General features: G+C 32.2%; 1 protein-coding gene and 1 non-coding gene across 2 annotated transcripts; both read right to left on the reverse strand.

Annotated features, from left to right (window-relative positions):
- Nucleotides 1-7,166: 7,166 nt before the first annotated feature.
- Nucleotides 7,167-7,269, reverse strand: LOC117280323 (U6 spliceosomal RNA). Its single transcript, XR_004510847.1, has one exon. It is a non-coding gene; the product is annotated as a U6 spliceosomal RNA (small nuclear RNA).
- A 198-nt stretch (nucleotides 7,270-7,467) lies between these two features.
- LOC104111328 (uncharacterized) lies at nucleotides 7,468-10,829 on the reverse strand. Its single transcript, XM_009621005.4, has 5 exons — nucleotides 10,532-10,829; nucleotides 9,893-10,159; nucleotides 8,781-8,992; nucleotides 8,422-8,683; nucleotides 7,468-7,880 (listed from the first exon to the last, which is right to left on the reverse strand). Exons 1-5 carry the CDS (start codon nucleotides 10,811-10,813, stop codon nucleotides 7,554-7,556), a joined length of 1,350 nt encoding a protein of 449 aa, XP_009619300.1. The 5' UTR covers nucleotides 10,814-10,829; the 3' UTR covers nucleotides 7,468-7,553.
- Between the last annotated feature and the right edge of the window lie 5,278 nt (nucleotides 10,830-16,107).

Raw genomic sequence — 16,107 nt, forward strand, 5'->3', positions numbered from 1 at the left:
TTGAGCCGTTCAGGAGTTGATACGCGTAGAATGGGATTTCTGGAGCATTGTTTAGCTTGCTCGACATTGGATTAGTCTAGTTCGAGATAAGTAACTCTTCTAATCTTGGAGCTGGGGGAATGAACCCTGAATATACATATTATACGAATTGTTTGGAGGTGACGCACATTCTAGGTGACGGGCGTGTGGGCGAGCATCATAGAAATTGTGACGTAATTGTTTCACTGGAATTCTATAGTCAAATAATATTGGCATTTTCCATGTTGTTTTATGTGCTAAAGAAATTGAGCGAGAATCATATTAAAAATCATGCTGAGGCTATGTACTAGTATTATTGAGACCCACAGAGGTTATATTGCTATGAATTATTTGTTTAAATTAAAATTTCATACTCAGTCATATTCATTTCATTGCATATCATATCTCAGTCTCTATTATTATTTATTGATGCATTGTATCATCATTTTGGGCTAGTTTCATGACATTGTGAGCCCGGGAGACTGGAGAGATTGATGACTGAGTGAGGCCGAGGGCCTGATTGCAAGGATAATTATGTGGATCGGAGATGCCCGCCTGCAGCAGGCCTTATAGGCTTTATATAGCACATGAGTTATCCGTACAACACGTGAGTTGTCCGTGCAGTTTATAGCGCTTGAGCTGAAGGAGCCCCTCTGGAGTCTGCATACCCCCAGTGAGCGCGGTTGATATTATTGAGGGATGGATCTTCCCTGGACATGGATCTTGTCCGAAGTGATATACCTGGAGATGGATCTTCTCCACGGGCTGGATTGGCCCTACTTGGTACTGAGTGACTGATGATCAGTTAATGTGTATATTCCGGGATGGATCTTCCCTAGGCCGGATTGGCCATATACAGTACCGAGTGATTGAGTATGATGAGTGGAATGTGTGAGCAAGTGAGATTAAGTACTCTGAGAGTGTGAGTACATTAGTTCATCTATGAAATACATTGCATTGACATGCACACATGACATACAGGCATAGAGATGTATTTTTCCTCATGTTATACGGTATCACGTCATTTATGACTTCTCACACACGTTGATATATGGGCATAGTGATGCATCGGTTTTACACTGATTATCTGGAAAGAAACATTTTTATTATTATTGCAAGGATTTTTGAGAAAATTACTGTTTTCAAACTTACTCATATTTTTGGCAACTTCGGTAAACGATTTGGGTTTTCACTGATGTACTTGAAAGGTAGAACTATTTTCAGAAATCATGATTTTATTGAGCATTTTTTATCTCTGAGTTACTTCGTGTATTACTTATTTTATATTGTTATGAACTATTGTTGGTTATGAAAGTAGGACTCTGACCTTGGTACGAGCTCGTCACTACTTTCAACCTAATGTTAGGTTTGTTACTTATTGAGTACATGTGGTCGGTTGTACTCATAATACACTTTTGCACCTTGCGTGCAGATATTGGTCGTTGATGTTGCTGCGTTCATTGGGAGCTGGATATGAAGATGTACCTGAGTTCCGATTGTAGCTGCCTCTTGTTCATGGTAGCCTTAGATTCATAAAACTCTGTTTATGTACTTTTCATACAGATGATGTATTACTTCATACCAACTTTGTATATTCTATTCTGAGAAGCTCGTGATTTGTACTACCAGTTCTTGGGGAATATATAAGATTAAGATTTTTCTTTACTTATATTGTTTTAATAATTGTTATTAAAATTGGATAGTTGATAATTAGCTTACTTAGCGAATTGGGTTAGGTGTCATCACGACTAGTTAGATTTTGGATCGTGACAAGAAGTTAACTCAAGAAATCTCTCTCTAGGAATCATGTGAACTTAATTAAGAACAAAAACTAATAGAAGCAAATGATCTATATAAGGGATACGTACAACTTGAGATTAAGGCTTAATTGTCGCTAAGTATCTCTTTACTGTAGTACTAGATAGAATGATCAAGCTTGAATAAAGTAGAATAGATACTAAAGATTCATATAATTTACTCTAATTACTTTATACATGTAGCACACTTAACTGATATGATTGAATAATTGGTACTGGTTTTTTGCCATTGGCTTAGCCACCTTATGCCAATCAAGCGCACTTACTTCGCAAAAAAATTATATTGTGTATATAAGTTATATAAGTACTGCTTTATATAGTTATATATTATATATTATATCTTGAACATCCTTAACATAGTTGAGTGTGGTAGTCCAGTGATTCGAGGTGTTTAAAGTGATGTGTTGTTCACGGGTTCAAAGTTTTGCCCATTTATTTCCCAAAACTAAACACAGACCACCATGTATGGTCTATTTGATTCCATTTATCCATCTAAAAAATTTCCTAATAAAATAACTCTAAAAACTTACGTAGAAAAACACTAATCTTAAAATGAATCTTATTAACTAAAAAGTTATTTCTTAAATAAATTTTATAAGTTAAAAGTCAAGATCTGCAAAAATTTCTTCAACAAAAGTTTTCTACGAATTACAAATCCTCTCGACTCTCTTTTTTCTTTGGTTTTATGCTTACTTTTATTAGTAAAATTTCTATAAAAAAATTAAAATTTTAATTTTGATTTATAAAATTATAGTTCTATCAATTCTTTTTTATTGTTTAGCTAAATAAATGTAGTTTTGGGTACACCATTCATTGATAAAAAATATTTATTATCTTGTTTAAAGTTTGAAGACCGTTGACAGAATTCACGGCTATGCCACTGGCCATATATGATGCTTCCTCACAAATAAAAAGTGATAAACAATGAAACCTAACTATTATTGAGGAATATTTCTAAGTCGCTTTGTTTCAGCGGGTTCAGGCATCCGAAATACGCGGAGATTACTGTGGCGTGGCGGAAGATGCACAGTCCGTCCTTACATTCTTTAATCGCCAATTAATTATTTAGAATTTTGGAAAATGGACAAGGTAGCTCGCTTCCGAGTCACACTAGATGGACATGTAGTCTTACTCGTTACATTATTCGTGCAGAGTCACCAGGAATTTCGCTACCTTAGTACAATTAGAATTAATAAGACCAAATATACAACAACAATAACAACAATAAAAAATCTAATGTAATCCCACAAAGTGAGGCTTGGGGAGGGTAGCGTGTACTCAAAGGCAGATCTAGTATTTAAGCTTTATGAGTTCAACATTTAAGGTTTTTAGCATTGAACCGATTGTCTTTTTAAAGTCATGAATTTATATTGCTATATTTTGCAATATTAATGAATTTTTACATATAAATTTATAATACGCGTCAAAAGTGTTGGGTTTGGTTGAACTCGATACCGATACATTGCATCTGCCTCTGTGTGTATGCAAACCTTACTCTCACTTTGTAAAGGTAGAGAGACTACATCTGATAGACACTCGACTCAAGGAAAGATGAATAGGAAGTACAACAACAACAACAACAACAACAACAACAACAACAACGACCCCGTAAAATTTCACTAGTGATGTCTGAGGAGGGTAGTTATATCCGAAAGACCCTCGGCTCAAGAAGACGAAAATAGACAAAATATCGAAAGATGAATAAGAAGTGATAACAACAACAAGATAACATAATAAGAAAACGGAAGCGAAAGAAATAACATACGGTAGTGATAGAATTCTGCGGATAAGAAAATATACTCCTATAATGTAACTTACTCAACGTTGTGGACTAACACCACACTTGAAGAGGTCATCTACAAAATTCCGTCTAAGCAAAGAATTCCATGCTAGATCCAAAGCATTGAGTGCTTTACAACAACTTTGATTTTCAACATCAGCACTTTTGCAGTGAGTTAGAGCTGCATGAAATTTGCCAATATTGCTCTCTGCATTCAAGGTGCCAATACTGCCGTACCCTGCCTGTGCAAAGGCTCCGTCCAAAAGACTACAAGCTACAACAACACTAACCAATAAAATGGCTAAGCTCAAACCCCTAATATTTCTGCTACTATGTGCCATCTCTTCTTAACTAAACTTTTTATCTGCGGTTTAAGTCTTAAGTTCATATATAATATGAGTAGTATATATATATAATCAGATTATGAGTTACAAGAAAGAAGAAAGTTGAAGATGAAATGAGGAAGCAATTAACTTATGCATAGATCTCGAGAGGGTTGGCAGCGCAGTTTAATCTTTTGTGTATTGGTTAAAGAACGATGCAGTTAATATTAGCGAGTTTTGAGTTTTAAAATGGAAAATATGAGTGGGTTTTCGTGTAGATTCATCCTAATTAATTCAGGATATAAGTTATCTATGTGTACCGACAAGGGTTTTTACAATCAGTATAATTTAACATGAACCTTATCAATTTTGGTTGAAGCAATTCTTACTTGTTCATAGTAAACTAATCCAGCTCCTGAAATATATAACATTCTTGATTGACTGAGACAAACGATTCCCTCAATACGACTTAACTCCGTCAAGCCTGTACGAGTAGTGAAGAAGTATAGAGTACTTTGGTTGATTGTAGTTATCTCCTTATGATTTATAATAACGAGTCAAGATGTGAAAACAACCACTAATGCTTACATTAGTATGGGTTGTCTACATGGTACCCTTTGAGTTACGGCCCTTCATCGAATCCTGCGTGAAAGCGAGATATTTGTGCACCTAACTGGCCCCTTTTTTATATATAACTTAACATTGAAAGCATATTAATTACTCTTTTTACCAAATTATCTATTACCGTATTTATTACAAGGGTTTACCTATATCTACATTATAAATGATTAGTTTGTGTAAATATCTTTTTTACATTGACAGTTGAGAGTATTTTTTACTTTACCGATGTAGTTCTTTGATAAAATATTCTATGTTGTTATCATTTTTACCATATTACCATAATGTTTATTATAAAAATTTATATGTAATTATACTCTAAGTGATTGCGTAAATATTTTTTTATAATGAAATTTTAATTTTTTTTTTACATTATCCGTGTAGTTTAACCTTTGATAGAAATTATCATGTTACAATTTCTACCATGTTGCTTCGAATTGCTTCTTCCAAATCTGTTCAAGTCTTCAACAACCATGAATTTCAAGCTCTGGTCAGTAAGGGAGTCGATTTTTGAAAGTGATAATTTTCTAATATGAAAGTTTATATCTATGCTAATTGTGAGTGAGAAGTGAATTTTTAGCACTTTTCAATACTGTGCCAATTTTTTAACTAAAAATGCCAAATTAAGCTAAGCATTTTAGTAATAGTAAGTCGGGTTATTTTTCACCAATTACTGATCCAACTGGCTATGCCATGCCAGATTTCCTTTCTTTAAGATTAATAATAACCGAAATAATATATTTTTTTTGTATAAATAAATACATTATGTGTGTTATATACAAAAATTATACAAATTTCATATGATTTTTCGACTACCGAAATGTAAATAGTTTCTGGCGTGTGTTAAAAGCTATAAATTATAATACCCCTACATTCCCTCCAACCAGAATCTGCTTCGATCTAAGGATAGTGATACTTCAGAAAACTACACTCAATTAACTTGAAAATGGCCACTCTTAATTTTTTGACCCCCAGTTTTTACATGGCAAAACTTTTAAGGTCAAAAGTTAAAAGATTTGCTCATAGGACAAGCGAGGGCCGAGGGGCAGCATTTGTTAAATTTAAAATGCAGATGGAGCAAGCGGGCTGAAACAATCAATAATGGCACTGAAGTGTCCTATTTGTGCAAATCACTCTTGATACTTAGCCCACTTTATTGTTATCACACCAAAAGAAAAGCCCACTAAGCATCATGGCCCAATTTTGAGTTGATGGTGCTACTTTTTTTTTTTTTTAATTTATAATTTTTATAATGCATTTTTATGTTACGTTTTACGCACCTTGATTTATTCGTTATTAGCCAACGAAATAATTCATATATATCAATCACAGGTTGCTTTTATGTGTTGTCAATACTGACAGTGACATTGTGTAACCATAACTTGGCTTGCACCAGTTGAGAAACAAGTAGGAATATTCATATTCCATAAGCATATGCAATTGCTATTCAAATTCCATAATAAGCATTCGCACTTCCTATCCTAAACAACACACCTTTTTTACTGAATAACTTAGATACCAATTAATTTTTAAAATGCAACGCTATTATTTTTAAATTTTTTTAGTAAGGAGTCAAAATTTGCAAGCTTGAGTATGGATCTTTTGGTACATTATTAATCATAGTATTACAATCCCTGCATTATAATCTAGGCAATACTCTGTACAAACCAAAGGACCCCTAAAAGATATAGTGAGGGAATGTGCCTATTTACTTTGGCATTGTCTTAATCTATGCATAATGGAACTTAGTACACTGGATTGCCTTTTTATTTTGATTCCCCGGAAGCGAATTACTTTTATAACATGTTGTAATGTCCCAAAAGGGGCATAATTTCGGACATCGCAACATGCCGTAAATACTGAAAATCATGTGATTGGCACACAGTTAATCTCCAAATTAGTCTATGAATGGTGATGGGTCATGTGAACTTAGTTCGGGGGGGGATTATTGGGTATGTGAGAACAAAGTCCCACATAAAAAGTAGAAAAGAAAAATAAGCTACTTATAAAGAGTTGAATACTCTTAATGGTGTGACGCCTTTTGAAGAAAACCGTACGGGCGTAGCTCAAAGCGAACAATATCACAACATGTTAAGAGCATCTTTAGCTCCCACCAACAAGGAGGGAATCCTAAGGAAAAAAGGCACATGTTCAAATCATGTGTTAGAGGACGAGTTATTCATATTTCATTTGATGGTCAGAGGCGAATTGAAAGTTAAGCAGTGAGAATTCTAAAGATTCCCCGGGGAAAAAATAGAGATGTCTCCTACGTTACCCATAATATGTGGAAAATACACATAATTTCATAGAGTCATTCGGTCCAATAAGCAAGATGACGCTTACCAGGAAAAGAAGTTAGTTTATAGCCTTACATAGCAAATTCATTTTATCAGAAAAGGAAATCCTTGGACTTGTGGGATCTAAAGATGGAAGTATCCTATTTGATTAACTACATCATAATAAAGGAGAATCAAGAACACACTTCTCATTGAAGCTGACCAGTAAAGTTCCCTTTTTTGGCATATCTTGGATTTGAGACAATGATTAGAATGTCTAGCATAAAAAATGGAATTTGAGTTCTATGGTTTTGAGATCAATATACTGAACTGCATTTATTTGGTCCATTTCTTGATTTGCGCATATCACTCTTGCATAAGAGTCATGCTAATCTTTTCTGTATCGTTCCACTTTATTGATTACCCAAAAAAAAGAAGTCCGCAGACGAACTCTGAAACCAGCTATACTTTCAGTCATAAGCTGTTTGCAAATGTTGATAGGGAAACAAAGAAACAAAGGTAGTTCGAAGCCCCGGGTTTTTCCCCTTGTTCCAGTTAGTTGTACCATATGTTTCAGGCAATTCTTCAAATGGTAATTGAAATACATCAGGCTTTTTCTATTCAGGAAGATAATGGAGAAAATGCAACAATCACACTTTACTGATATCTAGAAATAAATTACTTACATGGTCATCTTTGAGTACAAGAATGAAATAAATAGTCAGCTAGCTAACTTTGGCCTGTACAATGGAGGATCTTCCCCGAGCAAAAGCGACTTTAAGATAGCTTCACACACTACAGTATCATACACAAGCAAATGACCACCATCTGGAACTTCATGATATCGAATCCAAGGGAGCTTTTGCGAGACATATCTTTGTAATTGAACAGGCACAACTTTGTCCTCATAACCTTGCCAGATGTGAACAGAGCTTTCGTTTTGTGGGTATGGATTACTTAGCTCCAGTGGATCGAAATCCCACTTGCTAAAAGCTACTATAAAGTCACGACGAAGGGAGTCGAATACCCTTCGTTTCCTTAGCCCGTCCTGTCAATAGAAGTAAAATCTGTCACATAACAGAAAGCGGAGTAGTTCCAATGCTGCTATATGAGTATGAAATCGAATCACCTAAACATTTTTTATCGTTTCCTGACAAAAAGGAACAATAGGAATACAAAGATCAAACTATTCGGGGGAGCTTGAGTCAGGGCGAATGTAGAGTTCTGTCATTGGGTTCATCTGAACCCAGTATTCCGATATTGAACATAAATTTATGTGTTTTTAATGCACTAAATTACAACAGTTAGTAAGTCTGAACCCATAATTTTAAAAATATAATGGGTTCAATGCTAACTGCTAAGAACCTTAAAAGTTGAACCCATAGAGTTTAAATCATAAATCCGCTTCTGACCGGAATGGATAAAACAGTACTATAGCTCACGAGAGTGGCCAAATAAGGCTTAGTTGATCGTATTAGTATCGAGTCAACTTGAACAAGTACAACATGATCCGATTTGAGTTAATAAAGTTGGTCGACTGTGTATATTCTATCATGTTCTCTTTTTTGGGAATAGCTGAAGAAGTTTACCTGAGTGAATAATTGATATCCTGGTGTATTCTTCAAAACGTCGAGATCTTTGTCACAAAAAAATGTAGGATTTCCTTCTAGAGCAGTAGCTGAAGGGAACAATTTTTGAGTCAACCACCAATGTAATAGCCCTGGAGTATATCGTGTGAGACAAATCATAAACAGGCAAAGTTGTTTCCTATAGTCATCTTTCGTGAGATCATCAGGTAGCGAGCGCCATTTGTAATTGACAAACGGGACAACTAGAGCCACTCCTGCAAGCCTACAGTGCATACATTTTTCAAACCTAAACAATTAGGCCTAAACATTGACAAGAAAAGCTGAAAAGCTAAAAAAATTCTGAAGTGAGTATTCTTTACTTTTGAGGAATGCGTTTGATGCAACTCCAAGCAGGGTAACATCCCAACGACACGCCAATAACATAATACTTAGATCCTAATTGCAACTGATCAGCTAACTCTTCAATATCAGATGCTTCGCTTTTAACTGAGCGCTTTGGATTCGGATCACTCTCTCCATATCCGGCTCTGTCGTATATCAGAAGGTATATCTCCATTACATCCAGGAGTTCCTGAGAACTAAAAAACTATTAGAGCATTGTCAACTGAATTATGTAAATCCAGAAGGAATATTGTGGAAATTCAAGAATGACATTCCTTTAGCAGAAAAGAGAGAAAAGCAATCACTTTCTGGTTTCCTACTAGAAATCCTTACCAAAAGAAGGAAGCTAAAGATGATAAACAACACAAAATAAAGGTATCAATCAACTACACTTTAGTCTCAAACTAATTGAGGTCGACAAGGGAGGTAACCCGAGGACTTCTTAGCAAGCATTGGCGGAGCTACGGTCGACAAAATTATAATGTGTATATAGGTCAAATAGTGGTTCTGTTGTTTCTTTTTCTCTTCTACCCCAGGGTAGAGTTAAGGTATGCATACACACTAACATCCCTAGACCCCCACTTGTGGGATTTATTGAGTTGTTGTTATTGTATAGGTCAAATAGTATTATTTATACATATAAATTAAATCTTGAAACACCCTTAGCGAAATTTCTGGCATTTCCCCGGAGCTCGTCCATCCTCTATATACTCTCAATCAAGCATGCTGAACTTCGGAGTTCTAATAAGATCCGTTGCATTTTGGCACTAGTATGATTGCACCTATCAAATAATTTCTTTTCTCTTAAAAGTCAAAAGCAATTATCAGTGCAAACAACTCTTCTAACAGTCTAACTTAAAAAGTTTATAGTTTTTCTTTGACAAACTTAAAACACATCTGGATCTATTTATCTCAACCCTTTATCTTCAAATTTAAGATACTCAATACCCAATTCTCAACTCTAAAGCAGATTGATACTTAACTAGCCTCTTCACAAAACAGTAATTTCAAGATTCAGATATATATATATATATATATATATATATATATATATATATATAGAGAGAGAGAGAGAGAGAGAGAGAGATACATCAGAAGCCATAAAGCTCATTTCTTTGGAGCTGCCAAATCCATGAACAATGATAATTCTGTATTTGCACTTGTTTTTGGGCACTCCTCTTTCCCTATAAGCCAAAAATCTCCCATCACTAAGTCTGACTCTACAAGTAGTAGTACTAATAGCAGATTCATCTACAACTGTCTTTGATTCCTGCAAATTATCATTTGGTTCTGTTGGCTGATCAGCACATCCTAAACAACCCATCATCAGCACAAAAATTCTTCTAAATACCATTTTCTGCAAAATAAAAAAATAAGGAACACAACATCAAGAATCTGATAAGTCAAAATGCCACTTCAAATTTAGCTCAGCAGATAAATTCAATTAAATGCAAGCTCAGACTCCCCAGAAATGCTACCGCCCCATGCCGGATCCTCAAAAAATGTCCTATTTTTTGGAGGATCCGACACGCACAGGCAACATTTTTAAAGAGTCCGACCAATATAGATTAAGTCTACATATATTCCATCATCTCAGGGTTTGATGTTGTAGATAAACTCAATTAGATGCTCCGCACTCATGTCGGATCCTCAAAAAAATGTAGTGCCTTCCGACAATACTTTTAAGAGTTCGAGCAACATAGATTAAATGAGGTTGATTTGGACTTACCAAAGAAGATAACTGAGCCTCAGCAGAATCAAGAGTTGGTGCTAGCTTTGGCTGCTCATTAGATTCTTGAAAATCCAAATTTATGTCTTTGCCTTTTTCTGTTTGAATGGAAGTTGAGTTCTGTTTGCTAGAAAATGGGGAGTGGACCACCTTAGACCATGTGCAAATGGGGTTGTGTACAGGTAATTTGCATCTGAATATTTTATTAAGGTTTTGTCTTTGTAAGTTTGTACATTTCTTGTCTAGCCCCTCTTTCAAAATATATAGGAGTGCTGATCTCATTTTTTATTTTGGGGGGTCAAGCCCCTGTTTGTATTATGAGTATTGAAAATAATTTGTTTCAAGTTTTTAACAAAAAGATATCCTAAAGTATATTCTGGTATAACTTAAATGGGTGAAAAACTGAAAATTATATTCCTTCCAACTTTAACTTAAAAAAATAAGGGAATCTTACGTCCCAAATAAGTTCCAACTTACCAACATCTAGCAATTAATTATAGACTTATCAAAATTAGTTAAACACATATAAAATTGAAAACCTAAATAAATAAGGTTCTTTCTCTCCAAGAATCACACGCTAAGATTTTTTTCTATATTTTTTAGTGTAATTAGCAACATTAGATGCAAAACGGAAAGAACATTTCATGGATAAGGTGGCAAATAAGGTGAAGAAATATAATATATATATTACAATAATTTAAACAAAAAAAATATTTTTCAATGTGTATGGTTGAAATTTATACTACTTCTCCAATAAATGAGGCAATGTTTATTTTTTTTCCTTTTTTTAGTTATCAATTTCTCCTCTATGTATTTTTTTATATTATGAAATTTCTACTCTTTTTCACCTTTGAGTGCTTTATCTATCATCAATTGATGGCATATTTTATTTAGAATTATAATCTTAAGGACATTCAAAGTATTATCAATAGATAAATTCTTTGATGAAATAGTTATAAGACCAATTAGTACTTTTAACAAATGTTATTTTAGTATTTCGTGGATAGGTACTTGAGTCCCCCTCCTCCCTATTTTAGTTTCAATTTTTGCAGATATATTTTTATGTTTTTCCATTATAAATACATAAACGATTTTTCTATATTTTAAAAAAATTATTCTGTTATCCCGAATACCTTCATTTTTAAAGTTATTTTACTATATGATGATTGCTATATATTTATATTTTGAATCCATAAAATGTTAATTATACTATATAGGCAAATAAAATAATATCTAGTAAAAAGTTACAGAAAAAAATACCACGTGTATTAAGAATTTACACAGAGGTAGAGGTTGATAGTCTAAAGAGTTCATGAACTTGCATTATTAAAATCTCATGTCAATTAATTTTAACTTAAATTAATATTATAATCATTAAAAAGCACTAAAATGAAAGAAAAAAAAAGAATCCAAATATTATAATTTAAAAATTACATAAGGATAGGGAATTGATAAGTCAAAGGGGAAATCGACATTCTTTAGGATAAGAGGGAGTCACATTGTCTATTGCCTAAAGTTGGAGAGGAATTTTGATTTTTAAAATAAAGTTGGATGGCAATATATATTGTATTTTTTCTTTAACAGAATAATTTTTGTATTAGGTACTGTATTTATGGTTAGAGAAAAATACTGAATGCAGTAATACTTGCACCTGTTGCCCATTTTTCCAATGTTTCTAAAGTAAGATTCAAGTGGCTGCTGAAAGCTAGCTGCTTAATTTGGTTTTCAACTTGGAGAAATGAAACATCTTAGCTTGAAAAACTATATAAATTATATAATATAATGATATCTTTATTTGAAAGAATAAAGCATCTTAACTTGAAAGATTGCTTCTCTAAGGACTTTTCCACTAAGCTTAGAGTAGGTTTTCTAAGTCAAATTCTAGGGGTGTTGTCCTTCCTCGGATTCTGCGTGAATATGAAATATTTTACGCACGGGGTTTCCCTTTAACAAGAGACCTCACTAAGAAAAAATTATTCACTTTGATCCAATATTATCAAATCAATAAATATAAAACATGTCTTTCACATGCATTTTTATTTTTTAATCATATTTAATTCATATATATTTTTACCTTAATTTATCACTTAATAATAGTATATTAGTGTAGTTTATTATAAATATAGAATGCCCGATAAAAAAATATTCTCTCTTTAAGCCTGTATAATTGGGTAAAAAAACTTAGTTGTGTCACGTGCTCACATCAAATCATACTAATTTATTATAGTTAATTAATAAATTAAGGTGAGAATATGTGTTAATTAACTATAATTTAGTAATAACTATATTTGTGAAACATATTTTATGTATTTATTTGATTGATATAAACACCAATACGGGTAAATATACCCTGGTGACATTCTACAATACTATTAAAAAAATAGTATTGAGAGGAAAATATTTGTTGGTTTATGTTCATTTTAGGCTCCTCACTGGCAGAACATGTTGGACGTGCTGTCACTTATGACTTGGATTCAATGATATGTTATCATGTGGGACAAACTTTTCTTTTTAATTGAGTAGCTATGTTTATGGTCAAATAATTACTGGTTTTGCCTAAATTTCCAATTATATTGCATTGTTTTATTCCTTTCTTTATTTGGAATTTTGAGTTGGTAGCATTGCTATTATTTATGTACTAATTATCATAACATCATAACAACAACAACAACAACAACTAGTAATTAAAAAACAACACAAGTTAATATGGGAGACAAAAATTCTCTCTCTATATATATATGGTAATCTATTTATTCTTAAAAATATTTTCAAACCAGGGAATTATAATTTTTTTTTTCTTTAGAGCAATAATTGGCGTGAGGACTTGAATTTGAAGTGTCAAGAGAAAGTTGTTGACAACAATTCATAAATTCTTTAAATTGATTGTAACTTGCAAAAACGTGTACATCCAAATTAGATTAAATTGATTGATTTTGTACAGTAACTTTCTGTTATTGGGTTCATCTGAATTTAATATTTTAGATACGAAATATAAATTTATGTTTAAAGTTTTGTTGAAATGTTTAAAAATACTCCTTCTATTTAAAAAAAATGAATCGATTACTGTTTGGGGAGTCAAATAAGATTTTCTTTGATCATATTTTTGGAAAATATTTTTTAAATTATTTTGAAATGTTAACTATTGTGACTTATAGTACTTTTTATATATTTTATAAATATATAAGTTTTATCTTTAAAAACTTAAAGAATATAAGTTCAAATTCATATTATAAAATAGTCAATTTAACTCTCGTACACCGAAAATATTCAAATAAATTGAAACAAAAGGCGTAGTAGATATAAACTCATAATTTTATATATATAATGTGTTTTTCTAAAAAAACTTAATGACCGAACCAATGAAAATTAAATTTTGAATCTGCCTATGCTTGGACATGATATAAAAATATACGCCACTATATAAATAAGTGTTTTGTTTATTATTCGAAATCATGGAATTGGTTTATACCTAAATTCTATAAGAATATTCTTTGGCGCCTTCTTTTGTGTGAAATTGGGTCTCTTTCAAGGCATGGACAAAGTTAGGGATGAAACTTGTCCCACAACATGAAATATATGATCACAAGATAATCAATTTTAAGGTGTAAGTTATATAAACGGATATTGTTAAAATCATACAAATTCAGTGGAAAACATTTTTTTGTGTAAGTCTGATCCTTTTAGATAAATCTAAGTAGGGGTGTCAATGGATATTTAAAAACCGACTAAACCGACCGAACGACACCGAACTGATTTTTAGATTTTTTTAAAACAAAATTATAGGGTTTTATATAAATCTACAATCGTACCGATAATTACGGTACGTTTTTTATTTATGAAAATAAATCAAAAAAATATCTAACCGTACCGAATAAATTTACATATGAAAAATATATTTATATATTAAGGTTAAAAATAATAATGCATTATTTTTTCCTTGTGCCTTGAAAATTATGAAAATGGTTATAAGCCAACAAGTAATTAAAATCAAAATTCTAATTCCCATACTTATTATGCTACTCCTACTGAAACTATATTATTTTCAACATATTCACTAGCAAGACACAAACTTATATTTTCTTTCGTATGATTTAGATTTATTTTTTTGAATATTTAATCTTCTATAGACTTTATTTTTGAGTCCCAACTTGGTTAATATCTTTCTACTCTTATGATATATATATATATATATATATATATATATATATATATATATATATTACTTAGTTTCTTTTATGTTGTTGTAGAGTAGTTGATGGATCTATACTTTGGCCATCTTTTATGTTTTCTTAATTCATCATCATTTTAAACAGTGAAACTGTTTAGAGAGTTTTGTTAAATCCTATAAAAATATGTGTGTTATTGCATTCTACTTTTACTAGTGACTTTTACATGACATTTAAAAAATTATCGAAAATTAACCGAACCGTACCGATGCCGATGCCGAAGAGAAACTGACATGATTTGGACAATTTTGAAAGGTCTGATTTTGATTATACATAATAGAATATCCAAAAAATTGGTATGATATAAATTTTATAAAATAATTGGCAGAAACACCCCTAAATCTAAGTTTGTTTATTAAATAGTCATAAATCAACTAACAATCTCTCATAAGAGCGACAAATTTTATCATCTAAACCATGATTAATTTGCACAATATCTTAGGTAGTTCAAAACTATTTGGATTTATTAGCAAGAAGAAATAGGCATTTACGTATGATATAAAATTTTAGATCTCCAATTTATGATCTGTGCATGCCGAATGAATAACTTCATAACTTGGGCCTAACTCAACAATGGTTAACTCAATTTTCTTTGGAATTGGGTCAAAGCCCATAAAAGCTAAACCCAGCCTAGAATTAAATAAGGGATCTTTACATAAATAGCCAATCGGATCACAGTTACTTTTGGAAACTTTACATTGTATAGCCTCCCACCAAAATAATAGTAGCCAACAAATATATATGCTACATATATTAATGCATAATACATATTTTGTACATAATTAGTGTATATATATATATATATATATATATATATATATATATATATATATATATATATTAGTTAGCGGATGTATTTATCTTCGGGTGACTGGCCATATGTGTTGAAAGCCCTTTACTTTTTCTAACCGGTATACACATATTATATATTGATTATAACCGATTATACATGATTTTTTATATGTATATATAAATCTATCGGCTGTTTAGGTTTAAGTAGTTGAGTGAGCGGCTATTTGGCGCAAAGTGGGATTGAACTAAAACTCGAAGTTGGGACTTGAGTTGGAAATCCGTGGCTGCTAAGTATCAATGGCGAATCATTGTAGCCCAATCTCGCTTTGGATTCTGGTCAATTCAAGACTTGTAATTTGTGTAGGATTTTTTTGTTCCTATATAATATTTGAAACTTATTATTGTTCTATATATTACATGTTCTAAATAAGTGTTACTTACAAATTATATATATATTCCACCTTAAAAGGCTCACAATCCATTATTAGTGCATTCAATCAAGGGATTTAGTTACACCCTTCTCCTTTTTTCTCTCCCCTCCCCCTTCTTCTCCAAATC

Source organism: Nicotiana tomentosiformis, chromosome 1 (genome assembly GCF_000390325.3).
Source record: "Nicotiana tomentosiformis chromosome 1, ASM39032v3, whole genome shotgun sequence".
NCBI classification, from domain to species: Eukaryota; Viridiplantae; Streptophyta; class Magnoliopsida; order Solanales; family Solanaceae; genus Nicotiana; species Nicotiana tomentosiformis.